This window comes from Remersonia thermophila, chromosome 1 (genome assembly GCF_042764415.1).
Source record: "Remersonia thermophila strain ATCC 22073 chromosome 1, whole genome shotgun sequence".
In the NCBI taxonomy this organism is placed as follows: Eukaryota; Fungi; Ascomycota; class Sordariomycetes; order Sordariales; family Chaetomiaceae; genus Remersonia; species Remersonia thermophila.
This window is the reverse complement of record NC_092217.1, coordinates 2563388-2590937: the sequence shown is the minus strand read 5'-3', so window position 1 is coordinate 2590937 and position 27550 is coordinate 2563388. Positions and strand designations below refer to the sequence as shown.

Genomic DNA, 27550 nt, shown 5'->3' with positions numbered 1-27550 from the left:
CTCTGGAAGCTCCCAAAAGGATATTCTGGAAACCATCAACAGACATTTGCGAATCATCTTCACCCGCGAGGTCATCGGCTCAGGTGACCTGAGCGTCTGGTATTACATCTTGCGACACCTCCGATTGTACCTTGCGCCTACCGAGGCCATAGAACGGATGGTCGCCGAGCGATTCTACACCAACCAAAACAAAGTTTTGCGACATGCGGCAGTGAGGGGTCCAAAGCCAGACACCGCGCGAGGAGCAGAGGCCAACAGGAAACGAACCAAACATGTTGGAGAGGGTGCAGCGCACAGAAAAGACAGCGGTAGCTGGAGGGGTGCGGTATCATTATAAGGCACGGATGCATTTACAAGTAGGCAGGTAATTAATTCTAGGTATATACCTGGATACCAACCATGTCGCCACAAAAGTCTCCATAGTGGGGTTTGGTAGGATGATGGTGCGGGAATTGGAGCGGCGATTGCATCTTTCAGGTCTCAGGAAGAATCGGTTGAACTCGTTGATTATAGCCAGAAGAACAAGAGACGACTTGAGGCGGCTAACGTTGATTGCCTATGAGCCTAGCAGACGCATTTTAGTTAGGTACATATCTACTTAGCTAGATACCTCAAGTATCGGACCTGCCTGGCTGCTTTTCCGGATGGGATGGTTGAAGGTCTCTTGAAGGCTCGGACGTACAATCCACCTGCTTACTACGTAGCGAATACTAACACGTCGATACCTACCTACTTAGGGAGTCAACCTACCTACTATATGGTAGATATCGTAGACAGTCAGGGTTTCAATCTTTTCGTATCTGGTCAACTAATTATTCTGCGGTGAGTGAAGACGAACCCCTGACCCGAAGATCCGGTTCTCGGCCCAACCCACCCCCTTCAAGACGCGACCCCGCTTCGTCCCTTGATCAGTCCCCTTGACCAGTCATCCGCTACGGACCGAGGGGGGGACGGGGAGAGGGCGGGGGGATGCCAACCGTGGAGAAGGAGGTGGGAATCCCGGGCTCCAATGAAGGGACCCGCTGTGGGTTCCGTCGGACTTTATCAGATGATCAGATCGGATCCGATGATGCCCGAATTGTTTGCTTCTCAATCCGGCCGAGAGGGTGTCCTTCTTGTATAAAAGAGTGGAAACACCGAGACGTGAAGCAGCTGATGCGCATTTTACAAAGGTCAAACGGGCCATTTCAATCTGTACATGCTTCTTCCTTGTGCCTGATCACCCGCACGTCCCCGTGCCCACACTCACGCCATGGCAACCCCCCAAACCACCACCACCACCCTGTTCACCAACGGGAAGATCTTCCTCTCCGGCGTCTCCCCGGGCACCAATGCCGGCCTCACCCGGCCCCCCAGCTTCGCCTCGTGCATGCTCATCCGGGGCTCGCAAATCGTCCACGTCGGCTCCGAAACCGACGCTCCCATCGCCGCCGCCTTGGCCGACCCCGCCGGGCCGCCCACCGTCCGCAACCTCCAAGGCAAGACGATCCTCCCCGGCTTCATCGACGGGCACATGCACCTCATGCTGCTGGGCCAGGCCCTGACCAAGCTTGACCTGGGTCACTGCACCAACCTGGACGACATCCGCGCCGCCATCGGCGCCCACGCGGCCGCCCACCCGTCGGCGCCGCGCATCCTGGCGCGTGGGTGGATGCACAGCATGACCCCCGGCGGCGCCCGATCCGAGGACCTCGACGGCCTCGACCCGACGGGCCTGGACCGGCCCGTGCTGGTCGACTCCAAGGACCTGCACTCGACCTGGGCCAACACGGCCGGCGTGCGCGAGCTGGGCGCCGCCGGCTGGGCTGACGTGCCCGGCGGCATCATCGAGCGCGACGCCGACGGCCGCCCGACGGGCGTGTTCAGCGAGGCGGCCAACATCAACTACGTCTGGCCGTTCCTCGCGCGGGTGGCGACCCTCGAGGAGCGCATCGCGGCGATCCGCGCGGCGGTGGCCGCGTACCACGAGGCCGGGTACACGGGCATGATCGACATGGCCATGGACGAGGGGTCCTGGGAGGCGCTGCAGGCGCTGCGGCGGCGGGACGGCGCCATCCCCATGCGAATCGCGGCGTACTGGCTCATCAAGCCGGCGGACACGGTGGAGGAGCTGCGGACGCAGGTGGACCGGGCGATCGAGGTGGCGAGGGACGCCGAGGCGAACTCGCCCGACTGCCGCGTCGTCGGGGTCAAGGTCATCTGCGACGGCATCGTCGACGCGTGCACGGCGGGGCTGTCAGAGCCCTACGCCCACGACGGCCGGGGCGTGAACCCCCTCTGGACGGCCGAGCACCTCGTCCCCGTGGTGCGGCGCGCCGACGAGGCCGGGCTGCAGGTCGCGCTGCACGCCATCGGCGACGCGACGGTGAAGCTGGTGACCGACGTTCTGACGGCCCACGCCGCGCCGGCGCGGCGGCCGCGGGTGGAGCACATCGAGGTGACGCGCGCCGAGGACGTCGAGAGGCTCGGCCGGGCGGGCATCACGGCGTCCGTCCAGCCGGTGCACGCCGACCCGGCCATCCTCAAGGCCTGGCCGCGGCTGCTGGGCGAGCACCGGTGCGGCCGCGCGTTTGCGTACCGCGAGCTCGCCGACCGGGGCTCGCCGCTCGCGCTGGGCAGCGACGCGCCCACGGCGCCGCACACGCCGTTCGGGAACGTGTACGTGGGCACGACGAGGAAGTCGTACCGCGACAGGACGCTCGAGACGGCCGTGAACCCGCACTTTGCGCTCGGGCTGTGCGAAGCGGTGGCGGCGGCGACCGAGGGCGCCGCGTACAGCACCTTTGACGAAGGCAGGTTTGGGGTGTTGGCCGAGGGCCGCAAGGCGGACTTTGTGGTGGTGGATATGAACTGGGAGAAGGAGACGTTGCCCGACACCAAGGCGGCCGAGACGTGGTTCGACGGGAAGAGGGTCTGGCCGGTGGAAGCATGATTTCTTTTTTTTTTTTCTTCTTTTCTTTTCCTGTTTTCAAAGGGTATCAGAAACAAAATCGATCCAAGAGAGATCAACCGGCAGTCAGCAGCACACACACATACACAGTACACACATACGCACATAGACACACACACATACACACACACACACACACACACACACACACACACACACACACACACACACACACACACATGCATGCATGCACATTGCGCTGTGTTGTCCGGGCCTACGATGGCTAGTATGTATTAAATGGCCATCCGCGCATCTAATATTCATAGTACTGCCTCGGCCAGATGTTCATGGCCGTCTTGCGCCCCGACCCCAGCGGGAGGCCGGCGTGCACGGTGCGCATGTCGCCCGTGCCGTTGGTGTGCAGGTTCACCCAGAAGATGGCGTTGCCCGCGACGGGCCGGAACGCAAGACCGCCCTCCTCATGCTCCCTCCACAGCGGCGGCGTCAGCTGCATCGCCTTCTTCTCGCCGCCGGCCCCCTCCTCGCTCTGCTGCTCCTGCTCCTCCTCCTTCTCCTTCTCCTCCTCCACCTTCGCCTCCACCAGCTCCCGCTTCCCCTGCCACACGCCGGCCCCCCAGGGGGCCTTGCGCACGATGGGCTTCGCGTCCGGAAAGTACGTCTCGCCCGCCGTGCAGTCGTCCTCGAGGATGGCGAAGAAGCTGGCGACGCGGTTCCACTTGCGCAGGTCGTCGTCCTTGGTCGACCACTGCGGCACGTCGAACCAGTCGTGGTGCAGGTTGAAGTGCTGGCCCGTCTCGTAGCGGACGAGCTGCGGGGCGCCCATCTCGTCCCAGCCGTCGCGCAGCATGGTGCCCAGGAACTGGCGCGCCCGGCCCAGCACGCACTGCACGGCCGGGTCGTCGCGCGGCAGGCCCGCCGAGACCGACGTCCGGTCCGACGTGCTCGTCACGCGGCCGTACTTGGCGACGCGCGACGGCGCGAAGCGGGGCTCGGCGGTCTCGAGCAGCGATCGGATCTCGTCGGGCGTGATGAGGTTGTGGATGTAGATGATGAGCGGGTCGAGGGAGACGAGCTCGGTGGTGTAGGAGTGGGCGGTGTCGCAGACGAAAGGCTCAGGAGCCGTGGCGTTGGCCGCCGCCGCCGCCGCGGTGGTGGCGTTGACCTTGGTGAGGCTGGGTTTGAGGAACGGGATGGCGAACGGGTAATCGGCCAGAGGAGTGCCGCTGAGGAGGGAGGTGAGCGGGGCGGAGGAGAGTTGCGAAAGATGCGGCAAGCCGAGGCCGAGGAGGAGGCCGCCGGCCCAAATGCCGGCGGCTTTGGCCACGCCGGAGGCTGTCATGGCGTCCTGCCACCCGATGCGTCGCGGCGTTTGGAGCTGAGAGCGGCGGCGGTTCGCGACGGCGTGCGTCAAGACGGCCGTCTCCTCTCTCCCTCAAGAGACTGGTTCACAAGAGAATGCGCTGGGGGGGGAACAACAAGCGCGGCGGCCGTCGGAGGGGATGTTGATATGTATTAATTATTATGTCGCAGGCGCAGGATGCCCCGTCCGTGGTGGTGCGATGTTCCCGCCCCTTTAAACAGGCCCAGGAACGTCGTCCTCCGAGAGCAGAAATTGCCTGGTTGGCCGGAGTGGAGGTGATACGCCATGCCGGGACTTGATGTGTCCTCTCCTCACCCGATCTGTGCATAGCCAGGCAACGTGGTTGGAGCATGTCCTAGGGCCCCATTCGGCTCACCAAACCGGGATGTAACCATGTGTCTCTTGTCGAGAAGCGGCTGCTCAGTCAATGCAGGAGAATGCGGCGAGGAGAAATGGCATTGATCAAAATGAAAATCATTCCTGGCCTCCAACGGCCGAGATCGGCTAATATGGAGATCTGAGAAGGGCTTAGTCTCGTCCGGGCATTTCGGAGGCAGACGACCTTGCGCCGTTCTGGGCCGAGGGAATGTCCTATCGAAGCCGCAGTGCATCGGTAGTACTTAGCGTAGGGGGCCGTGCCGCCGGGCGGCCATGTTCAACCCGGTTTTCTTGGGCGGTAACTTTCGAGTATGCCTACGGTAGGGTCCAGGTCCCAGGTAATGTTGTTCTTGACGCGGGCCAGGGATGACAGGGATGCGATGCGAAACACCCATCAGCCCATGGGCCGGAGAACTTGAGGAGTATTTGTTCTCTCGACCACCCGAACAGCCGGGACTGAGACGGGAAGCGCACAATTGACCCGCCCCAGAGCCCGGGGGAGCGGCCTCTGGTGAAACCGGCCCGGAGAATTGACAACCCCCGCACTCCATACATAATATGTCACTAACATACAGACATTCTAATAGTACATCGGCCGCTGCCCGGCCGGGCCGGGGGTCCCAGAGCGCCGTTTCGGCTTGTGCGGTGGAGCGACGATGCGGCTGGCTCCCGCCCCAGACGGTCGGGTCCGTAGCTATCTTTGGGGCATTGCGTAAGTAAGTAACAAGGCAAAGGTGCCTGAAGGTAAGTAAGGTAGGTTAAGTGCTGTGGTGAATTTCGCAGCTTGTCGGTGCTTGGAACTACCAGAATCGGAACGGCCAAGATGCGGCAAGGCGTCTTGGGTAGCAGGTGTCTGAGCTTGTCAGCGACTTGGCTTCGATGCGGAGAGTCTTGTGGTTACATAGCAACATGTTTGACATCGCCTGCTGTCGATCGTGGCTTGTGCTCGGCAGAGCCATGTCTTCCAATCGGATGAGGTGAAACACCTCTTTGCTTTCGGAGCCAAGGCTGTCTTCCACACTTAAGCCATGTTATGTCTCCCGCTTGTTGGGCAGCAGAAGCCGAGAGCCAAGCCTCTTCGACGGGCTTAGGGGATCGTCGCCCAACACGGAATGAAGACTGGCGAACGAATACTAGTACTTACACGCCGTGACCGGGGATACGCTTGCTTTTCGTTTTTCCCCCTTTGGCAGAAGTTCTTGACGGCTCGCCGCCTAACAACCCTGGGTACACATTATTTCAACGTTTCTCGGCAGCTTCAGACTTGACTGGCCTAATTACACGGTAACTAACTAATTAGCACGTTCGCCCGTTGTGTGCCGACCATGGGAGCCCAGTATGCTCTCCCGTACTCCCTCAGTGCGTAGCTCCCAGATGCCGAGATGCCAAAGCACTCCAAAAAAAAAAAGAAAAAAGAAAAGAAAAGAAAAGTCCAAAAAGTCTAATACAGAGCGTCAAATCCAGTTAGCCTAATATTCGCTCTCCTCTTTGTTGTGTCCTGCTCATCGGAGCGCGAAGGACATAACAGGCTCTACGAGGTGAACGTGGCCCGGCTCGCCGAGAATCTCAAGGCCAACGCGCTGCGGGACAGCGGCCGCGAGGTCACGCCGCTGGTTCCCCCCGAACTTCTGCCGGCGTTTTGGAACTTTGGTCTGAGTGGTCAGTAATAGAGGTCTTTCTTTTTTTTCTTTTCATTCATTTTTTTTTAATTTTTATTTTTCACCCATCCATCCAACATGGGAAGCAATGTTGATCCGTTCACACACTAAAGCCGGCTGTCCCGGTGCCAGGCATTTGCGACTATTTCAACGCGACAAACCAGGTGTACTGCCGGACAGGCTTGGGGAGATCGCAACGCATCTTGACCGTTGTCGAAGACTCCCTTCGCAGCAGCCTCCGCCGCGGCGAGCCAGGTCAGGATGGGGCCGGGGACAAGCGTACCGGCGACGAGGTGGTCCAGGCTGTCCTTGCCTCCTGGAACGAGACGCTCGCCAGCCTCTCTCCGTCCGGCCTCCCCGCCTACCAAGACGGGGTCGATTCTCTGATCTTCTCGACCGCGGTGCTCGGGATAGTGGCGGCCGTGGCCGACTTCTTGACCCTCGTGCTGCCCATGGTGCTGCCGTGGCCGCGGACGGCGTTGGCCCTCCTGTTCCTGGTCGGCGGCGCCGCAGGGCTGGCGGCAGGGGTGTGCGCAACCCAGGCGTACCGGCTTGGCATGGCTGGTCCGCTGGGCGCGAATGGAAACCTCCGCCTTACCCTACTGTGGGTGGCCACCTCGCTGCGGCTGGGGGGGTTCTTGGTCCTATCGTGCCTTGGCTACAGGTCCGCAGCGGAAAGGAGGAGCAAGAGACGGACGAGCCAGGCCGGGGCCGGGCGCCATCATGGGACGCACCCGCCGGCTTCGGCGCCCTTGAGCGAAGATGATCCAGGGAAGCCAGGGGGTTGGAACGGCGCCACAAGAGGTTTCGGAGGCTTTGGAAGAACGGGCGGACCCGCGCGGGCAGCTTAGGAGGAACCACCATTGTGAGTCGCGAATAGGCCAATGGGGTGCCGGGCCAGGAAGCCTGGAAGAGAATACATAGAGCAAGACGTTCCATGGCCATCCCGCAAGTGGCGCTCAGCTTCAGAACCAGCGTTGGGTACCTCGCTGCAGCCTTTGGAACCACGTGGGCTTTCGTCCGCCCTGCCTTGAGAACGCCCGAGCTGAGGGACAGAAAGCCTCGTGACAGCCCTAGCGTGGCGGGGAACCCTGCTCTGGCCAGTAATTAGGTACACAGTACGCAGTGGACTGCACTCTGTATGGCGGCATCCAGCATGAAGCTGTGTCCGGGGTTGTTGTTCTGAAAAGGATCACCTCATTACCCGTCTTGGAGATAGAGGTCCGGTCAGCACGCGAGAAGTTGTTTTTGTAACCCTCATAAGTTTTTGGGTCGCCTGGCTTCACTCTTCTATTCATTGTTCTATAGGCTTGACTTGTTGCTCCTACTTTTTCAAGGATACATCGCATCGCAACTTGCTCGCGTGCTTGTCTTCATGAGGCGGGGGCTGCGTTGACACAATGATTCAATGGAAACTATACGGAACTTCGCTCGTTTTGTATATCTTTTGTTTCATGAGTACGTACCTCTCCCAGGTCCTGCTACCCATGGCATGTTTGGGATCAGAGAAAACTAATACACCCGCTGCATCACACCAGTCCCGATCGTGGGCAACATCATCTTTCTCGCGTCCGGGTCACGGGAGAAGGGGGTATTTGCGATGACCCATGTCGTCCATGTTCCTTTCCTGGCCGAAAGTCTTAACGAGAGTACGGGCGCCGGGCCGGACGCGAACCGCGACGCTGGGCCGCTCGTCCCGCCAAAGTTGCCGACGGTCTGGGTTTTTGGGTTGAGTGGTGAGACGCTTGTCCTGCATCTCGTGGGCAAGGTCCTCATCTCCTGGGATTCTCCGCTAATCATGTGTTGCAGTAGCAGGTATATATGGTGCACTAGCTGATGGCAGCATCAGCGGATCCGTTTTTGCTGTCACATCATGTATGCAACTTCTGCAACTTGTTAATAATAGGCGTCTGCGACAACTTCACCGACATACAAGAGATCCACTGCCGCCGGCGTTTTCTGCCGTCTAACGGCATTCTCACGCTGCTCGAAGACTCCCTGCGTCACAGCTTCCGCCGCCGCGGCGGCGACCAAGACATCCACAATCGCACCCAAAGCGACTCCGAGCTTGTCAAGGCCGTCCTGACGTCTTGGAACAAGACGCTTGACCGCCACAATCTCGCGTCGGGCATCGTGGCTCACCGAGACAAACTCGACGCCGTGCTCCGCGCGAGCGCCGGGTGTGCCATCGCCCTCGCCATCCTCGACCTCGTCTGGTTCGTGGTCACGGTGCAGACGTTGGCAAAGGGTCTGGCAACCCCCGTGTTAAGCATCCTCAACGGCGGGTTGGGGATCGCGGTGTGGGCTTTGGCGGATCGGGCCTACGATTTGGGCACGGTCTTACCGCCGGACATGAACGCGGAATGGTTGGAGCAAGAAGTGTTCTTTACCTTCATGGGGGGCACGCTGCGCGTGTTATTTATGGCGGGTATGGTGGGCTATTGCTGCGTCAGGGCAATACGAGCGCCCAAGAGGGCGGCCCATCCCACAGAGAGCGCTTTTGGTGAACCCGCTGCGGGAACGGCTGGGAGCAGCCAAGGAAACCCGGCGCAAGGCAACATCAACGGAGTTACCAATGTCAACAATGAGCTGGCGGCTGATCAGCAAAGGGACGTAGAGTCAGGAGCCGTGTGGCATATAGGGCCATCCAGATCCAGAGCCTCTGCGGCATGAAGTGAGAAGTAACTGCCCATGTTCCTAGCGTTCAATCCAGAGACAAAGGTTGCTCACGATCGTGCTCGAACAAGCATCGATGGTTGTGGAAGAAGCCTCGTCGCTCCAATCCTCCATATCGGCCTTGCCGTGGCTGCGCGCATGCATGCATGGCGGCGGCTTGGGAGCGTTGGCAAACAAGCAAAGTTCGGTGCAAGCATGCATTGCTAACTAATAGTGCACAGCCACTTGCGTAGGTCGTCGGCTGAACCATACGTTCCAATGAAGGACAAACGCAAGACCCCCGGAGCTGTAGGACGCAAGGTTGACCCATAGCGACTTCGTTGAGCAGCCAGGCCAGCTGGGCCGCCTTGCGTGTGATGGCGCTGCTTGTTTGTCTGGACGAGAGCGAACCTCCGGCGAAAAAGATTCCGTTCTCCCGTTTGTGCCTAACTCCGGATTCTACGAACACGGTCACGATAGTGGATAGTCGTAGCGTAATTACATTAGTTGGGTCGCCCCTCAACCCCCAGGTAAATAATACTCGCGTCGTTCCGCTTGGTGCTTTGGGTGGTCACGTCGATCATATGGTGTGCCAAGAGCAATGGAGCGGCGTGTGGACTACGGAGCTGACGAAGCCCGACCCAAGACAACGGGATGATGGTGACGTCGTATCCGCTCACGTCAAACAACGCCCCTACAGTTCCTTCAGGGCCAAGCTGATCCGGCATGTTCTACAACCCGCCTTCACACGCGACAGCCGCACCGAACGAACGGTTGGGCAAGCCCGGCAAGCCGTCCCAACTCAGCACTGGACTGCCGGCAGTGAGGCGGGCGGCGCTGGACAGCAGCGACTTGGACGACGAGAGCTTACCTGAGGAAGAGATAGCTTACCACGGAGAGCGCTACGTAGGTGCCGCCACACACTTGTAACGGAGTCGGAACGGAGACGACCCCCCTCCCTTGCGCCCAGAGAAAGCCTCCGTGTTGACGAGGATCCGCGACCTTGATGATGACTGCGTATAGCTTTACGAATGGCTTGAGAAATGCCATTTGCCGATCTGGTCGTCCAGAAATCAGACCAGAAGCATGCGAGCGAGATTTGGGCTGGGAGCCCTGCGTGGGGGATAGGAAAGCGGCCACACCAGTTTCCCCTACGAGGACGTCAGCGAGGACCTGCTGCCCGTGCTTCAGGGGGCCAGACCTCCAAGGTGCGGGTCCGAGGACCATCTACCACCTCGAGGTCAAGGCCACGGCGGGCTCCTGCATTGAGGCCAAGATGCGTCTCGGCAAGCGTCTCGGCAAGGACCAGGTGATGTTGGTGAGTGTCACAAGAGCGAGGGGGCGAGGGGAGAGGTTCTCGTGCAAGGGTCGGTACTGACAGCGGCGGCCTCGATTCCCACCTACAGATGAACCGATGCAACCAGCCGGGCGCCGGGCACGTGTACATCCTCGCTCGTGTCTTCAACCTGAGCGGCATCCCCTTTATGAGGCTCTTTGTCAACCCACCGTCTTAACCCGACGTTGTCTGGGGGAATCTGGAAAACGGGATATGCAAGGTCAGGGCCAGGAAAACGCACAGCTCCAATGCTGTCAATCTCTTGGACGTGCCTGACAGGCGTGTCAGGGTTGCGGAGGAGGTATACCTTTGAGGGTTTGCAAGCAGAAGAAAGAACATAAACCCCGTCTTACCTGCATGTGCTGTGTGCCTTGGGTACTTGAGTGGAGCGTGGAAGCCTTGGTCGTGTATAGAATCCGAAGCACTATAATTCCTCATCTTCCCGGTCGGCCATGACATCATCAGATGAGATTCTGAAGGAAGGATTTGTTTTTTCCTCCGTCAAATAGGTCTGCTGAATAACTACGGTAGGTAGGTACCTATACTGCGGTGTACGTGTAATATCGTGGTAAAAGACGACTGGCGTTTCCGGATCAGGCAACCTCGGTGGTGACCCAGTGGATCCGATTTTTTCCAGGCAGGGCTCCCCTCGTGACCAATAACACCCGCCAACCCAGTCCAACTACGTCATAGCTAACCCCTCCTCGTGGTCAAGCTGGTCACTTCTTGTTTTTTTCCCTCTTGTTTTGTGTCGGTTTTGGGCCCTTTTTCTCAACTTTGCATGCATCTTAGCCTCCCGTCAGCATAGCCGGTCAGGGGTTAGGTCAGCTGCAGAGCTTTTGGGCCGTCTTTGCACAGGGTTTTCTTTTTTTTTCTCACGACTGCCAGGCCATTCCACAAGACTGCACCGACGCACTCCGCAGCAAACCGCCTTTGGCCCGTGTTGGCCTCGTGCCTCGTCGACGTTATCCTCGGCACTTTTGCTCTTAAAAGGTGGCGGCGAGTCCTGCTTTCAGTGGGACCGTTTTCCAGGCCTGTCTTGTTGTTTCCACCCACCCAAGCCGCTGGCCAACCTGCTGCTAGTCGCCCTCCCTGCCCGGTCAAGCAAGACATTTGCGTCGCGTCCAGGTGCCCGTTGCAGACCAGGCCCAAGACCATCAACCACGCCCCTTTGCTGAGACAAGATTCCCGCACCATCATGTATGTCGACGCTTGGTCGTATGCTGCTGCTGCTGCTGCTGCTACTGCTGCCGCCGCCGTTGCCCACGCAATATAGTCTCGTCTCTCATTTCGTTGGTCGGCTGTTTTAACCTTGTTTGGTCGCTTAGTTATCCACCAGCGACTCGGATCTCGAGAAAGCGTGCCCCACCGCGTCACCACCCCCCGTTCTGGTTCGTGAGTCGAACGCCGACCGCCTGTTCGGAGCCTTGCCGGGCCCTGCGAACGCTACCTTTCCTCTGACGTCAATAAACCCTCCCGCCCATATCTTTGGTCCACGAGACACACCCGGCGGCCCCCCCGCCCTCAACACCACAGATTCCAGCCCTACATACGCCAAACACCCTGCCCAGCGGCGTCATCTTCCCCTCATCCTGTGCAAGCGCCAAAAAACAAAACATCAGCCCAGGTTGTGCATCCGTCATGTCAACAATACAACAGCTCAAAAACTTCATTCGCCATGGTATGTTTGGCATCCTACCGGGCGCTCGCCGTTGACGGCGCCTGTTCCCCGGGGCTTCAGGACCCATGCCGGCCCTCGGACCAAAGACTAAGATGCCGTGCGACGGAGCAGGCAAACAAGCCCGCGTCATGGACGACGCGGCCCGCGCCAAGCAAAATGCCGCGGCTAGCCCGCAGCAGCAGCATCAACAGGCGCCCGCGCAAAACAACACAGCGACGACACACAAGGCAGACCCCTCCGCCGGCGTACCAAGCACCCACCGCGAACCAGCCCACGCGCACGCCGACGCCAAAGCGAAGCACAAGCGGATCCCCGAAGAGAATATTGCGCAGCTCGTTGCCGAAGAGAAGGAAAGCAAGAGCAAGTTTCCACACTACCCGGGTCTCGAGCGATGGCAGCTCATCGAAAAGATGGGCGATGGCGCCTTCAGCAACGTTTATCGCGCCCGAGACCGCCAGGGCTTTTTAGGCGAAGTCGCCATCAAGGTGGTGCGCAAGTACGAGATGAACAGCCTGCAGGTATGTGCTTGAAGGACCGGTGAGGGTTGTTTTTCTCTCACCACCGGTTCTTCGCCCCCGTTTGGGGCTTCTTGTCTCTCATGTCTTGCCTTTTTCTTTTCCTTCTTCTCCTTAAGAGTTCCTTTACCAACTCCCGGGCCACCGTAGGGCCATAGACATCTTCATCCCGACTTTAAACCAAAGGGGCCAAGGGCTGCAGAGGTGCGACACTTTTTCCCCGGAGCGTGGCTGATGGGTCCCTCCCTCTCCAACTTCCCGCGTTGCGCGTGGTGGGGATCGCATGGCATTGAATGGCGGAGGAAAGCTAATCAGACTCGCGGCGACAGAGGGCCAATATCCTCAAGGAGGTGCAGATCATGCGCCAGCTTGACCATCCCAACATCATCAAGCTTGTGGACTTCTCCGAATCGACCCAGTTCTACTACATCATTCTCGAGCTCGCCCCGGGAGGAGAGCTGTTTCACCAGATCGTGCGCCTGACGTACTTTAGCGAGGATCTCGCCAGGCACGTCATCACGCAGGTCGCCAGGGCATTGGAGTACCTGCATGAGGAGCGGGGCATCGTCCATCGGTAGGATTTGCAGAGCAGCCGTACGACAACAAGCATGGCTAACCACGATATACCACAGCGACATCAAGCCCGAGAATATCCTGTTCGTCCCTATCCCGTTCACTCCGTCCAAACACCCAAAGCCCCGCCAACCCGGGGACGAGGATAAAGAGGACGAAGGCGAGTTCATCAAGGGCGTAGGCGGCGGCGGCATTGGGCAGGTCAAAATTGCCGATTTTGGCCTCTCAAAAATCGTCTGGGACACCCAGACCATGACGCCATGCGGCACCGTCGGCTACACGGCGCCCGAGATCGTTAAGGACGAGCGCTACTCCAAGTCGGTCGACATGTGGGCCTTGGGATGTGTGTTGTACACGCTGCTGTGCGGCTTCCCGCCGTTTTATGACGAGAGCATCGAGCTGCTCACCGAGAAGGTGGCCAAGGGCCAGTTCACCTTTCTGTCTCCCTGGTGGGACGACATCAGCAAGTCGGCCCAGGACCTAATCTCGCATCTCCTCTGTGTCGACCCGGAGAAGCGCTACACCATCAAGGAGTTCCTCGCCCACCCGTGGATCCGCGAGTCTGGCCCGACGCCTCGCGACGAGAGGAAGGCCCAGGCTGCCAACCCTACCCTCCGCGCTTTCGACATGGACAAGTTCGTCGAGGACGACAAGCGCTACGACTTCCGCTCCCCCGGCGCCATCAACCTGCGCGAGGTGTTCGACGTTGGGTACGCCGTTCATCGGCAGGAGGAAGAGGGCTTGCTCCGGAAGAGGGCCGGCGCCGGCGGCGCGGGGCGGCTGAGGGGCCTCAACGAGACGCTGGTGGAGGACGAGGAAGAAGAAAACGAAGAAGATGGAAAGGAGGGTCGCGCGCCCCGCGAGACGGAGCAGATCGAACAGAGGATGCGCGACGCCCGCATCCGCGACCAAGAGGAGCAGCAGCGCGGACGCGACCGCGAGAGGAGGGCTCAGCCCCCGCCGGCCGCCGTCGAACCTCGCCGGGGAGGCTACGGACAGCACTCGGCTGCCGTTGCAGAGGCGGTACGGCAGCAGGTGCGCGAGCGGAACAAGCAGCGGGGCGTGTTTGAGCTGAATCTGGAGGGTGCCACGCTGCTTGGCCGTCGTGGAATCAAGCCCGCCGCTCCTGTAGCGTAGGATGCTGCGGACGAAGGATCCGATGGCGACGGCGGCCTTCGGGCGGCTGCCGACGACTGGCATCTCGGAGCGGGATCGCCGGTGTAGAGTAGACGGAGGCGGGTCCACCCATCCTTGTCGATGAGGGCCGGTTGTTGGATGGGTATTACGGTCTGGTTGCGCGGGATGGCATAGGGGTTGCAGGTTCGACATTTAGAGCCACTGGGAGTGAGGGTGGAGTTTGGCGTTGGGCGCGCTGGTATCTATCTACCTTTGTGAACCACCGCATGCGTCATTAAAGCACCCCGTGAGAAAAAGGCCTACATCATGGCCAGATGCTGCCTTGTGCTGTGTTCCTGGAAGTTTGATCCGCCCATCTCAGTCAACACTGAGCGAGGCGTTAGACTCGATGTCGCAAGGTAGGTACACTAACACACCCAACAGGACAGGGAGTAAGATTGCTGAGATGCAAGTTGTTAACTCTTGGGCGTGGCGATCAGCGCTAGAACTCAGCTCTTGGCCCAGCAATGTTCCTGGCATCTTCAATTGACACCAAGGAACCCAAACTAAAGAATGGCTGGCGGTTCGGCCGGGCGATGTGATGGCGGCGGAGGTGCGGGTGATGAACCTGGCATATAATAGCTGCTCTGCCCAGTCGAGTCAAGCGTCAAGTGAACAAGAGTATTATTACCTGACCTGGGGGTATGAACGACCAACCAACCCAAGGTACGCACCTTCAGAAACGGATAGTTAATTCATGTTGGTATTGTATCCTCTGCTAACGTTGCGCACAAGCACTATGATTAGATGGCCATCGGCAACCCGCTATCGACAAGTCAGTGTCGATCTCATTCTCATCGGTCGTAGTCTGTTATGGAGTCCCAGGATAGCATTGGCCTCAGTTCACGGCGTTGCTTTTTACCGTGGCCTCCTCCGGAGCTACCCAGACAGTAATTATCATGGGGGGCATGTACTATAAGCAGTTGCCCCAGGGTTGGGAGCATGGTATTGCGAGGCATGGATGTTTCCTTGGCTAGGCGCATCGAAAGGGAAAACGTAAAAGAACATGGCCAACGCATTGTTGCTCTACCTTCCAAACAGACCCGAAACACCAGCAACGTAATATCCACACTCGGTTGATAAATACCTCTTACACATTCCACGCCCGCCACAGCTTCCTTGCCTGCTTACACGACCGCCGTGCGAGCCAGCCACCCCTCCACCACCCTCCTCGCCTCCTGCGCCCGCTCCTTGACCCCCCACGCGGCCACCGCTTCCGCGCACCGCTCGTCGGGCACGTCCCACGCCGCGCGCCCCAGCGCGTCCGGCCAGGCCTCCATGTCTTTGGCGGCGGCCGCCGCCGAGGCGGCGTCGAACACCAAGGCGTTGAGCGCCTCGGCGACGGCGGCGGTCCCGGAGAGGTGGAGGATGTACGCGGCCGCGACGGCAGCGCGGTACGTCGCGACGAGGGACGTGGCGCCGTCGTCGTCGGCGGCCGGGAGGGAGGCAGGGGCCTGGGAGCGCCGGAGGTTGGCGGCGATGAGAGCCGCCGCGCGGGCGGGGGCGTTTGCGTCAGCCCGGAAGGCGTTGAGGGCGATGAGGCGCGCGAGGAGGGCGTGGGTGTTGAGGAGCGAGGCGAGGGAGGGGAGCGTGGTTGGGAGGGCTGTTGGTGGTGGGGGTTAGCAGAGCCTTGCGAAGAAAAGGGGGGCGGGGAAGACGGTGGGGGAAGAGGGAGAGAATGAAAGCGAGGGAGGGAGAGAGAGATAGAGACGCACGCTTGTCCTCGCTCCACAGCGCGGCCGCGCGGGACTCGAGGGTGGAGGACTCCCATCCGAGCTTGTTCAGCCCAGCCACCAAGCCCGCAAGACGCGTATGCGCGGCGGTCTCGCCAAGAGGGATCAGGCCGGCCAGGCAGAGGACGTGGTCCACCACCGCAGCCATCAGGTCCGAGGAGGGAATAGGATGGGCGCGATCTTCAGCGTTGATGTCGGCGTGGTAGGACCGGAGGGTGTCTACGGCGTGAACCACGACGTCGGAGCTGTCCTTGTCGGGCGAGAGGAGCATCGTTTTGATGACGACGAGGGTGTCGGCCTTGATGGGGCAGCGCAGGGGGGTTACTGGGAGGGAATCCTCCAAGTGCTTGACGTGGACGAGCCAGGGAAGGGTGCAGGTCGTCATTGTTGTTGCGGTTGTGCTGAAGAAGAAGACGCTGTAATAAGATGGAGTCGCCGGCGACGAAGTGGGCTGTAAGTCCTGCTTACAAGTGAACCTTGGGATGGACATCAAATTCAGAAGCAATAGGCTCGAGTCCGGCCGGGCTTCGAACGACGAGAGGGATATATCACGGGTTTTGAGCCCTCCGCTTGGAGACCGTTGACCTTCCATGGACACCTGGGAAGAGCTGAAGCGACCGGCATGGCCACGGAGACGGTCACCGTAAGGTGGCCGGGCCGAGACGATGGCCGGACCTGACGAGGGGCCGGAGCTCCCGGCGATTGAGGCCGGGTGGAGGGCCAGGGCCGCCGTAATTATGGACCATGCAACACAACCGAAGGGTGTTTGTGGCGCAGCCCGTGAGTTCCCGAGCCAGATAACCAACCTGTCGATTCCGTTTCAGCGTAGTCCATGTGGCCTTGATGCAGAATTCCAGCGGAGTAATGCTGGCGCCCCGAAACCTCTGTCAGGGTGAATGAGCAGGCTGTGAAGGCGACGCCCTGTCTCTGGCGTCCTAAACCCCTAGCCCTGCATATGCATTTAGTTACCTGGCTAACCCCCTGCTCTGGGCTCTTTCTCAGGTTTCTCGAGCTGATGCTTTCTTGTGGTATTACCAGTAGGCCCGTAAGAACATTCAAGCAGCCCATTTTGCCGCCCGCAAAAGATGATTTCGGTCTTCCTGACTGCCATTTCTTTTGGGCACGGGTTAGTTCTGGGTTGCGGTGCTCGAAGAACACAGCGTACATGTTGGCCACTGCGACGAAAGCGTTCCAGATGTCGGATCAAGGTACGCAGAAAGGCGGAAGCCCCTGCTCTCGAGGGGTTCAGGCACCAGGCACAGCACTACTCTCCGGAGGAGGTTCTCTTGAAGAAAAGGAGCGGCGTGCTAAGATGGGCGCTTGGCAGCTTGAATAGGCCACCACAGCACTAGTTACACCGCTCTGCTTCCCTTCTCGACCAACCCCTGAGCCACCCACTGCTTGACGATCTCAATGGCCCGCTCCTGGACCTTGACCACCTCCGGGTTCACGGTCAAGCCGAGGTTCCCGAGCGCGCGCGGCGTGAAGGCGTCGTCAGCATGGGCGGCGTTCTTGATGACAAACGCGTAAACATTGCCCGAGGACTGCAAGGGACCACCGGGGCGGTTTTCGCTCGCCATGCTGGTCGCGCGCCAGGGATCGAACTCGCTGGAAAGGAGGTGACGAAATGACTGTCAGCTTTCACCGAAATAGAGAGCAACAAAAGGACGATGGTGAAATCAATCATCCAGCGGGGCCGGGGACGGGGAGGCGCTCATACCCAGTTGTCCAAATGACCCTTGCCTCATCCAACCTCCTCAGCCAACCGCCCGTCTCCTGGTTCAGAGACGCCGGCGTCCTCCGCCCGCCCGAGCTTCCGTACGTTTTGTCGCCGACCGGCGGGAAGTGCATCTCGCACTGGCGCTGCCAGTAGGACGCGACGATCTTGCGCGACACGATGGACGGCTGGCCCGGCGGAGCCCCGGTGGCCCACGACGCCAGCGGCTCGTTGCACAGAAACCAGTACCACGTCCGCCAGGGGTTCCCCAGCGTTCGCGAGATGAAGAAAGGATTGGTCATGTCGTGCGTGTTGAGGCACCAGAGAGGGTCGTCTTGGCCCCAGGTGTTGAGGTATGTGCAGGCTGGCGGGATGCTGTCAACGTCAGGCCTCGGCATGGGGCGGAGGGATAGGCTCACTGTCGTCGCGGAAGTTCATGCGGAAGTAGGCAGCAAAGCTGACCACGGACGTCGGGATCTTGCCGAGGTCCGGGTCGTCGACGGTGTCGAACCCCCCGACGATGGCGTCGCACATGTCGAGCACCGCGCGGTAGCCGCCCGTCTCCTGCCAGTACCGGAACGGGGTTGCAAGAGCGCTGAAAGACAAGAGCAAGTCAGCGTTGGGCTGCATACGTGGAAAGGGCATAGATGGGGGTGACTACTAGGCAAAATCATCATCCTCGATGGGGAAGCTCGCGCCAAAGAACTTCTTGAGGGCATCGACTTTGTCCTCGTCGCGCTCCTCCGCGAGCAGATACCTGTCGACAAACTCGACGACTTCGCCTAGCGCCTGTGTGCACTTCTTGTTGCCGCGGAAAGCATCGATGCCCTGCCGAATGGTGTCGTAGTAGTACCAGTTCTCCGTGTTGACCTCGACGCTCGCGCTGCTCAGGTGATAGCCGTAGAAGACGCCCGGGTGGAAATGTTCAATCCAACTGCCGAGCGTGCCCGCGTACGACGAGCCGAAGTAGATCCACGGCTAGGGACGGTTAGCCAAGAGCCTGTGCATCAAGGCGAGGGAGAGCGGACGACTGCTTACCGTCTTGGAGGCGACGCTGCTGCGCGCCGCGTCAAAGGGGAACCGCACGTTCTGGGCAAAGTTGACCATGTCGGATGCCGCCTGTTCCATGGTGAGGTATTGCAGCGTCTTGGCGTCGAACCCTTCGTACGGCGAGGATCCGCCGAAATACCGATCTAAAGCAGAGCTCTGTTTAGGGGATTGCGCCCGTTGCGAGGGGGGTCCGTCAGAATAGGCATTGGGGTATCACGACGCACGCTCAACCACCACTACCGCCGCGCCCAGGGCCTGGGCGTACAATCCCGTCATGGTGGTGTTGCTCAGAAAAGAATAGCCTTGAGTGGCGTAGATGACGGTGGAAATGGGGTTCTCGCCGGGCGTCGTGAGAATGACCTGCCGGCAAGATGCATGATGAGCCACCGATCGGCAGGGAGGACAATCGCCAACCCTACCGGTGATCCCGGGCCCGCCCACCACTGCGGGTTGACGCAGTAGGTCTGATGCCATGATCCAAAGCTGGGGTTGTTGTGGTCGATGGGCTGCTGGAACCATTCACACGTGGCGGCGGCTCCGGCTTGCCGGACAACGGCTCGAGCTGAAGGCCGGGAAAAGTCTTTGTGAGAGGCTCCTCTCAACGCTGTCTTCGGTGCCGTCCATGGGCCGAAGGGCAGCAACGCGCCTGTCAAGGCGCCGGCGGGGATCTTCATGGCCGGCTCGGAGCGTCAGCGGTGCCTCGGGGTGGAAGTGTCCTGCGACAGAGCGAGAGTCGCGAAGAAAGCCCAGACCGCCAAGCATCATAGCCAGGTTCCAGAAGCCGGCGACTGGCTACTGATATATCCAGTGAACCGGGTCATGATGAGCACGGCGTCGCTGCGAGAAGTACCGATGGTGGGTTGATGGTGGGGAAGCAATATCGGGGTCTTTAAGAGGATGGATGCGGTTGGAATCCTCGTGTGAATATAGGGGGGAGGGTTTGGCTTCCACATAGTATGGGACTAAATCAACAAGCGGCACCGTCTATGACAGATCTCAGTTACGCAATGGTGTTACTGTTGGAGCATCCAATCATGACATGGCTCCATCTCCATGAGAACAAGAAGGATGCAGACGTCGCTCTGGCCATATCACGAACAAGCCGCAGAGGAAAACTGGACAATGAGGTATCAGGTAGCCTTCCATAGGTTTGTCAATGCCGATGCGTAAGGGATCGCCGATATGGGCGTTCCGGAAGTGCGGGTAAAGGGAGTACTTCTGTTGCCGAAAGCATATTTACACCCCCAGTCTCGTTATTAACTCGTAACCCCCCCGTACCATTCATGTCTCCTTCCGCGAACGGCCATGCATCCAGGACCAGTCTCTCGGACTGAAGGATAATTAAGAACCTAACGCCGACGCCAGCCCGCATAGTCCATACCGAAGCCACCCGCACTCTCAACTGCGTACCGGTGGCAAGAGTTCGTGGATATATATAGGCCCGAAAGATCGTTCGCTAGGCTGGGCAATCATACAAAAGCCTGTTCTGTGTATCCTTACCAGCAGCTGCCGCTGTTCGAGCATGAGCCCGCGTAGCGATGCCCCTTGTCAAACCGAGCTCAGGTAGTTGGAAACCAGGGAGCCCCTCAGGATCCAGCGCACATAGGACAAACGTTGAGTAATTCTACGGCTCCTCCTACCGACGCACTCAGGAGAGATTCAGGGCCATGGCTAGTAGCACCTTTTGAGGCTGCCCCTGACTAGGTAACACACAGCTTCTGTCCATGAGATAAATCAAGGAAAGGAGACTTCACCCTCCACGTCGGGGTTTCGCTGACCCTCTTGTCCATATTTTCTTTTCTTTTTAGCTTGCGAGGAGATGCAGACGATTATCGACCGCAAGATATGAACTATTGGGCATGGGCTGCGCACTCCAGCTTTTGATAGTATTAACGAAAGATCCATCAACATCACTCTGAGTTGCCTCGATGATTCGCCACATTTCAAATGTAGAAAAACACGATCGAAGCAGACCTGCTATTCCCGCAACGTAATAATACAAAGTATCCAATGCATGTTCGATGGTGGTGGTGGCCAGCACCCACACGAGCTGCGCAGTACCCGTCATCCTATCCAAACGAATCGTTGAATTACATCCAAGAGCTAGCACATTCTACGCTCTCGGTTGATTTATCGTGACCACGTAATTCCACGTCTTCTGACACGATCCTCTCATGGTTGACGCCATGTCTCATCGCCCATTGTGTCAAGCCGCTGCTTGGATGCGGCCTCATGCATCACAAGCCGGGCGGCCAGGGTTGGGGACGAGTCTCGTGCCTTTACGATGACGAGCATATCGTTGACAACCACGCCCACCGAGTGACATCGGCCTGATACTGGACGAGGCGCTGCCCCCCCGCACAGCACATGGGAAACCAATATCTGCAGAAGAGTGCCATTCAGTGCTATCGGTGAGGTCTGGCCTGGGAAAGATGGCTGCTGCATCTCAGCGCAAAGATGCGCCCCTGATGGTGCAATGGCGGAAACGCAACCGAAAGAGGCCATGAACCCGGGCGCGCAGCGGTTGCATCACCGGCACGGCAGCATTGTACCGAAGATGCAGTTACCCGCGCCAAGTGCCGTCGAGCCCGGGTGCCATCGAGAACATGGGAATGGAAAGTCAGCTATAGGTGCGATTCGCAGCTCGAGCAATTGGCGTCATCACTTGCGTCATGGCATTTGTTTACTCGTCGAGGAAGGACGGGATGATTCCTAGGACAACATAAAAGCCCGCCCTCGGGGCTGCCATAGGTATCGTCCCATGGGAATCACCAGCGCAGGGCTGCTACCGCTCCAGCGAGGTAATAATTACTTCCACCTCTCAGCACCGAGCACGCTCCCCAGCCATGAAGCTCTCCCATATCATCGTGGCCGCGGCCGCCACGGCGGCCAATGCCGCCTACCCCGGTGACATCGTTTTCTACTGGTAAGCAGAGACTACACCACCCGCCACATCGCTGGCACTCCTCCGGCTTCCGGCTTCCTAACAGCCCCCTCCCCCCCTAGGGTCGAAACCTCTGCAGCCCTGGTCAACGGCACCTTTGGCAGCGGACTCCAATCCCCGCCCTCCGCCTGGCAGCAAGCCATTGTGCAGGCTGCCGCCTACCAAGCGGCCGTCAAGTCCAAGAACGAGAACCTCGAGTTCCAGCAGCTGGCCGTTTCGCATGCCGCTCACGACTCGCTGCTTTGGGTGTTCCACGGCACCCGCCTGTACAACCCCATCAATGCCGCCCTGCGCGCCGTGATCCCCGCCATCGGGCTCGATCCGGACTCCCGCAAGGGCAAGGATGCCGTGAAGACGGGTCGCGAGGCCGCGGCCAAGGTCGCAAAGGCTCGCGCCGATGATAAAATCACCAATTTTGTCGACTTTACCTTCGGCCCCAAGCAGCCGGGCGTGTATCAGCAAACGCCGGGGGGCCAGCCGCTGCCGGATACGCCTCAGGCAAGATTCGTGACGCCCTTTGGCGGGTTGGGCGATGTCTCGCGGTTCCGCGGGCCGCCGCCGCCAAAGACGAACTCGAAGGCGTACGAAGAGGAAATCTTGTTCTTGAAGGAGTACGGATCGCTCAACTCCACCAAGCGGTCACGATACGATACCGACACGGCCTACTTCTGGCTGGAGTCGTCGGTGACGTGAGTTTGCCTTGTCCCAAAAAAAAAAAAAAAAAAACACCCTCGCTCTTCTAACGGCGCCCCCCCAGAGGATGGAACCGCTTCGCCGGTGCCGTCATCCGCGATGCCTTCAAGACCAAGGTCCTCGAGTCCGCAAAGTTCTACGCCAAACTCAACTACGCGCTCGCCAACGCTGGCTTTGCCTCCTGGGATGAGAAGTGCGTTTATCCCTTCTTTGCCCCTATCAGCCCCCCAGCGTCCATCTCTCTTGCGCAGCCAGGCTCCTTCTCTAATACCAGAAACTAACCAACTCCCTCCCTCTCGAGCAGATACGCCTACCAAGGCTGGCGCCCGGTCACGGCCATCCACCACCCCGGCGCCTGGGTCCTTTCGGGCAAGGTCATCACCGACCCCTCCTGGACGCCCCTCCTCCGCCCGACGCCGAGCCACCCCGACTACCCCTCGACGCACGCGACCTTCGGCGGCGCCGCCGCCGCCGTCATCCGCGAGGCGTTCAACCGCGGGCGCGACACGCTCAGCCCCCCCGCCACCCTGAGCAGCACCGTCTCGCTTGACGGGCGCGGGACGATTACGAGGTCGTATACCAAGCTGAGCGATGCGGTCCACGAGAACGCGAGGAGCAGGGTGTTCGGCGGGATTCATTTCAACTTTGCCGGCGTCGAGGGCAATGCGCTGGGCGAGAGGGTGGCGCTTGAGACGCTCAAGAAGTTTGATGCTCATTGGGACAAGTTTTAATGTCCGGGTCCGATGTACCAAAGAGTTCTGCTCGTCATGATGTCCCAAGAAAACATGTCTTGAAGGCTGCTGAATTCCTGACGTTGATGGGTGACGCGACGGCTACACAAAGATACGAAAGACAAAGCGAAACTTGAGCTGACATGGGCCGAGGGCCTACGCCTCAACCCATTCGGATGTTTGACCTTGAAGGACATTGTGTTTTTGAACCCGCCAACCCTTTCCCACCCAAAATACCTGAAGATCCTTTTTGTTAAAAAAAAAAAAAAAAAAGCGCACGGCTCTATCCCTATCAACCACATTCCCAATCTAGTCCTGGTTTTGTCTACGGCGCACCACCCCGCCCACCAGTTCCTCCCACGGCCAATGCGGCCTTCACCTCGGGCTTCAGTTCCGGCAGCGGGCGTCCCCTCCCGTCCGGCCGGCCAACAAACTTGACTTCGGTCAGGTACGACAAGTACCGGCCGACGTCCTCCCTGGTGACACCATATCCTGTGCTCTCATCAACTCCAGTCCAGCGCTCACCATCCGTCTTGAGAATGGCTACGGCGTTGCGATCATCCATTTCGGGGGCCCGCGTGTTGGCCGGCAGATCGTTCATGCAGAAATGGTAGAGCGGCATGAGGGCGTGCTGCTCCTGATCCTTCTCAAAGGCGCCGGCCGAGACAAACTTCTCCAGTTCCTCCTTCCAGGCTTCATACGACACCTCGGGCGCTTGGTAGCCGTAGTACTCGAGAATGGAGAGGAACTCGCTCATGCGGAGGCGCGGGTGGGCCGTGACGTGCACGACGTGTACGCCACCGGGCAGCGGGTTGAGCGTCGACGCCACGACGACCCGAGCCACGTGGTTGACGGGCACGGCGTTCACCGTGTTGATGATGTGCGGCCGCGCCGACAGCTGGATGCAGCCCTTGAGCATACGGATCAGGAAGTCGTCAATGTTGCACACGCCTGTCTCCGAGTCGCCCAGGATGTAACCCGGCCGTACGACAGAGCCGAGGAGGCCGCGGCGGCCCGCCTCCCGGACGAGCTGCTCGGACACCCACTTGCTCTGGCCGTAGCCCGTGCCCAGACCCGTGCGGCTGCCGTTCATGTCGTCCTCCTCCAGGATGGCCCCCACACCCGTGCTGACCTGTTCGTCCGAGAGGCGGATGTAGTGGGGTGTGTCCAAGACGCTGGTTGAGCTGACAAACGTGAACACCTTGGGCTTGCCCTCATTGCAGAGCCGCATCGCGTCGATCGTGGACAGGACGTTCGAAGCCAGCATGTCTTGATACCTCTTGACCCAGTGAACGACGGCGCCATTGTGGATGACCATGTCGACCTCCTGGGCAAGTGTCTGCCATGTGGCGTCGTCAATGCCGAGCTGCGGCTTGGACAAGTCGCCAACGACAGCACTCAGCCTGCCCGACCACTCATCCTTCCACAGGCCATAACCCTGGAGCGACCGTTGGAGCCGAGCCAGGGCACTGGAGGAGTCCTTGACGCCGCGAACATGGGCAATGAGCCGAACGTTCCGCGCCGTCCGGTCCAGGACGTCGCGCACCAAGTACGAACCCAAGAAACCGGTCGCTCCGGTCAGGAAGATTGTCAGGGTCTCGGCCGAGGCAATCGCCTGGCCGTCGGCCGTCTGGTACTTCTCCGGCAGATGATGCAGAAGTTCGTCAAGGGATTTGGCGTAGGCGTCCTCGCCGGCTTCGGGTCCCACCTTGGACGTGTCGCGGTTCTTAATGTGCTCGACCTGCGCGCTGAAGCCGGCAAGACTCGAATGTTCGTAGAGGGTGCCGATAGGGACATCGGTTCCCAAGCTCTTGCGAACAGTAAGAAGGAACTGTTGAGCCAGCAGGCTGTGACCGCCGAGATCGAAGAAGCTGTTATCCCGCTTGATGGTCTTGGGGTTGAGGCCGCGGATAACGTCGGCCCACAGCTGGGCGACAGTCCGTTCCGTATCCGTGAGAGACTCCCAGTTCTTCATATCCTCTTCGGAGGCATCCTCGACGCGCTCAGCAACGTCGGGGAACGGAAGATTCGGCTTGTCGACCTTGCCATTGGGGTTCAGGGGCAGCTTGCTGAGCACAATGTAGATGGTAGGCACGGCGTACACCGGCAGCCGCGTCTTGAGGTGGTCACGAACCTCCGTCTGCATCCTCCTGTACTTCTTGAGGAAGACGGTGACGGGGCCCATCTGAACACCCTCATCCTCGACATCTTCCAGACCTCTGTTCTGAAGCCACTGCTGCCATTCCCTAGTCTCGGGCACGATGTAGCTGACAAGGGTGGGCTCTTCGTTGCGGTCTCTCCGGACGAGGGTCTTGCAGACGCGAATAAGCGGGTTCTGGCTGAGGTTGCTGTCGATATCGTTCAGCTCAATCCGGAAGCCTCGGATCTTGACCTGGTCGTCGGCGCGCCCGACGCATTCCACGTCTCCGGATTCGAGATAGCGACCGAGATCACCGGTCCGGTACAGCCTGTCCCTGGGGCCCTTGTAGTAACGCCGCCACGGTTCGTTCTTGCTAATCTTCTGGTCTGCTTCAACCCACGTCTGGTTGTCGACAAACCAGTTTTGCAGGAACTTCTTCTCGTTCAGCGCCGGGTCGCCCAGATAGCCCTCAGCGAGGCCGGCGGCGCGGACGAAGATCTCGCCCACCTCTCCGACCTTGCACATGGTCTTTCCGTCCTCGCGGTTGACGACCAACAGCTGGACGTTTTGCATGCCCTTGCCGGCGGGAATGGTGTCCTTGTTGAGCCTATCAAGGAAGTCGGCATCCCTCGCGCGGCTGGGAATCTCGTAGTAGCTGACCGCCCGCTGAGTCTCGGTGGTGCCGTACATGTTGATAATGTTGGCGTTGATGGCGAGACGGCGAAGAGCACGGCAGTCCCTGGTGGTGAGGACGTCGCCCACAAAGAAGACGTGTTCCAAGGCGGGGAACTCCGCCGTCGCACCTCCGACGAGAATCTGACCCATGGCAGGGGTAAGATGGGTGACGGTGGGCTTGTGCTCGCGGAACCACTCGGCAAGCTTCTCGTGCTGGATATCTTCGCGCGACGGCACAAGGAGCTGGGCGCCGAGGAAGAGCGGCGTGAAGATATCGCGCTGGATGGGATCGTGAGCAATGCCAGACAGCATGGTGTACCTGCTCTCCGAGGATAGGTTGAAGCGCCCGGCCATCCAGCCAAAGTATTTGACCAAGCTGTAGTGGCGGCCGAGCACGCCCTTGGGCCGTCCCTCGCTGCCCGAGGTGAACGACAGTGTGGGATTCGAGTCGGGACCAACGACCACGTCGGGAGGCGCCGAGGCGAGGTGGCGGACACCGGCGAAGATATCTTGACCATCTACCTCACCGCCGTACAGAACGCCGTCATCGCGCAGCCTGAGCTCGGGGACATCGGCCTTGAGCTTGAGGGCATCGTCGATGTACTTCTGGACCAGCGGAGCAAGGGGGCCGTTCTCGTCGGTAGCCCGACCGATTCGCAGCAGGGCGCTGGGTTGCGAGACCTCGAGGTAGATCTGCTGACGGGCAGGAGGGTAGGCAGGGTCCAGGACGGTCATGGTGGCACCCGAGGCCTGGTTACGAAACGACGGTTAACAGCGTCACCATGTTGGAATCCAATCCGTTTCTTAGGGCGTACCAGAATGCCCATCAGGGACACGACAAGGTCGACAGACCGGTGGGCCCAAATCATGACCACGTCGCCATTGGTGATGCCGGCATTGTGCAGGTACCAAGCAAGGGTGTTGGCAGCCTCGTAGATCTGGCGGTAGGTAAAGCGACGCTCGGGATTCGTCGAAGACTTGGTCTCAATGACGCAGATGCGGTCAGGGTGCGCCTCGGCCTGAGCTCTGAAGTGCTCCTGGATCGAGCCCACATAGCCCGACCAGTCGAGGTCGACCGTGGGATCGGGTAGCTGAGCCATTGTCGCTGGGTGGTGTTGGGGAGAGAGGATTGAGAGTCCACCCGACGAGGCAAGAGGGCAGAGGGCAGCCGAGGTTGTATTAAAACCAGCTACCCGGACCAAACTGCTAGGATGAGGAATTTTCCAGGTCCAAAGTTGAAAGTCCAATGACTCAATGACCACCAAACACGACGGGGCCAAGGAAATCAGTTCCTTCTTCCGCAGCTCCGACAACGGCATGGAAATTTTGGTGGGTCCCACGCCCCTCCCCCGCACTGAGCATTCCCCCGCCCCCCCCCCCCCCCAGTTGGATCCGCAGTTGGGGAGGGGTGAGGGGGGGCTTATGGCAATGCTAACGCCATTCATCTCTGAAAATCCAAACCCCGGGCATAGAGTGTGTACCACGGTGCATGCAATTTTTTCTCTAACCACCTAGTTGGCGTTGGTAGCGTTTACATACAGTACCTAGGTAGTAAGCAGGCATTTCGGGGAGACAGTAAGCAGGCTTACTTACCAGCTGGCCGCCCCCTGAACATCCGAAGAGT

The 27550-nt window shown here is 59.6% G+C and overlaps 8 protein-coding genes across 8 annotated transcripts; 5 read left to right on the top strand and 3 right to left on the bottom strand.

Moving 5' to 3' along the window:
* Positions 1 to 1252: 1252 nt before the first annotated feature.
* On the top strand, positions 1253 to 2932 carry VTJ83DRAFT_735 (uncharacterized protein; the record flags this gene model as incomplete). Its single annotated transcript, XM_071014162.1, has 1 exon — positions 1253 to 2932. The coding sequence occupies one exon, from the start codon at positions 1253 to 1255 to the stop codon at positions 2930 to 2932; it is 1680 nt and encodes a 559-aa protein (XP_070870088.1).
* A 271-nt stretch (positions 2933 to 3203) lies between these two features.
* On the bottom strand, positions 3204 to 4250 carry VTJ83DRAFT_734 (uncharacterized protein; the record flags this gene model as incomplete). The annotated part of the gene is made up of 1 exon (XM_071014151.1): positions 3204 to 4250. The coding sequence occupies one exon, from the start codon at positions 4248 to 4250 to the stop codon at positions 3204 to 3206; it is 1047 nt and encodes a 348-aa protein (XP_070870087.1).
* A 1724-nt stretch (positions 4251 to 5974) lies between these two features.
* On the top strand, positions 5975 to 7073 carry VTJ83DRAFT_733 (uncharacterized protein; the record flags this gene model as incomplete). Its single annotated transcript, XM_071014140.1, has 3 exons — positions 5975 to 6008; positions 6114 to 6308; positions 6421 to 7073. 3 exons carry the CDS (start codon positions 5975 to 5977, stop codon positions 7071 to 7073), a joined length of 882 nt encoding a protein of 293 aa, XP_070870086.1.
* A 634-nt stretch (positions 7074 to 7707) lies between these two features.
* Positions 7708 to 8980, top strand: VTJ83DRAFT_732 (uncharacterized protein; the record flags this gene model as incomplete). The annotated part of the gene is made up of 4 exons (XM_071014129.1): positions 7708 to 7765; positions 7846 to 8043; positions 8117 to 8122; positions 8214 to 8980. 4 exons carry the CDS (start codon positions 7708 to 7710, stop codon positions 8978 to 8980), a joined length of 1029 nt encoding a protein of 342 aa, XP_070870085.1.
* Positions 8981 to 11939: 2959 nt separating this feature from the next.
* Positions 11940 to 14204, top strand: VTJ83DRAFT_731 (uncharacterized protein; the record flags this gene model as incomplete). The annotated part of the gene is made up of 4 exons (XM_071014118.1): positions 11940 to 11979; positions 12091 to 12497; positions 12824 to 13068; positions 13127 to 14204. The coding sequence occupies 4 exons, from the start codon at positions 11940 to 11942 to the stop codon at positions 14202 to 14204; spliced, it is 1770 nt and encodes a 589-aa protein (XP_070870084.1).
* A 3124-nt stretch (positions 14205 to 17328) lies between these two features.
* On the bottom strand, positions 17329 to 19019 carry VTJ83DRAFT_730 (uncharacterized protein; the record flags this gene model as incomplete). Its single annotated transcript, XM_071014107.1, has 6 exons — positions 17329 to 17584; positions 17697 to 18057; positions 18113 to 18288; positions 18355 to 18671; positions 18732 to 18886; positions 18968 to 19019. 6 exons carry the CDS (start codon positions 19017 to 19019, stop codon positions 17329 to 17331), a joined length of 1317 nt encoding a protein of 438 aa, XP_070870083.1.
* Positions 19020 to 21589: 2570 nt separating this feature from the next.
* Positions 21590 to 23111, top strand: VTJ83DRAFT_729 (uncharacterized protein; the record flags this gene model as incomplete). The annotated part of the gene is made up of 4 exons (XM_071014095.1): positions 21590 to 21669; positions 21750 to 22376; positions 22445 to 22573; positions 22685 to 23111. 4 exons carry the CDS (start codon positions 21590 to 21592, stop codon positions 23109 to 23111), a joined length of 1263 nt encoding a protein of 420 aa, XP_070870082.1.
* A 325-nt stretch (positions 23112 to 23436) lies between these two features.
* VTJ83DRAFT_728 (uncharacterized protein) lies at positions 23437 to 27026 on the bottom strand (the record flags this gene model as incomplete). The annotated part of the gene is made up of 2 exons (XM_071014084.1): positions 23437 to 26676; positions 26742 to 27026. 2 exons carry the CDS (start codon positions 27024 to 27026, stop codon positions 23437 to 23439), a joined length of 3525 nt encoding a protein of 1174 aa, XP_070870081.1.
* Positions 27027 to 27550: the final 524 nt, after the last annotated feature.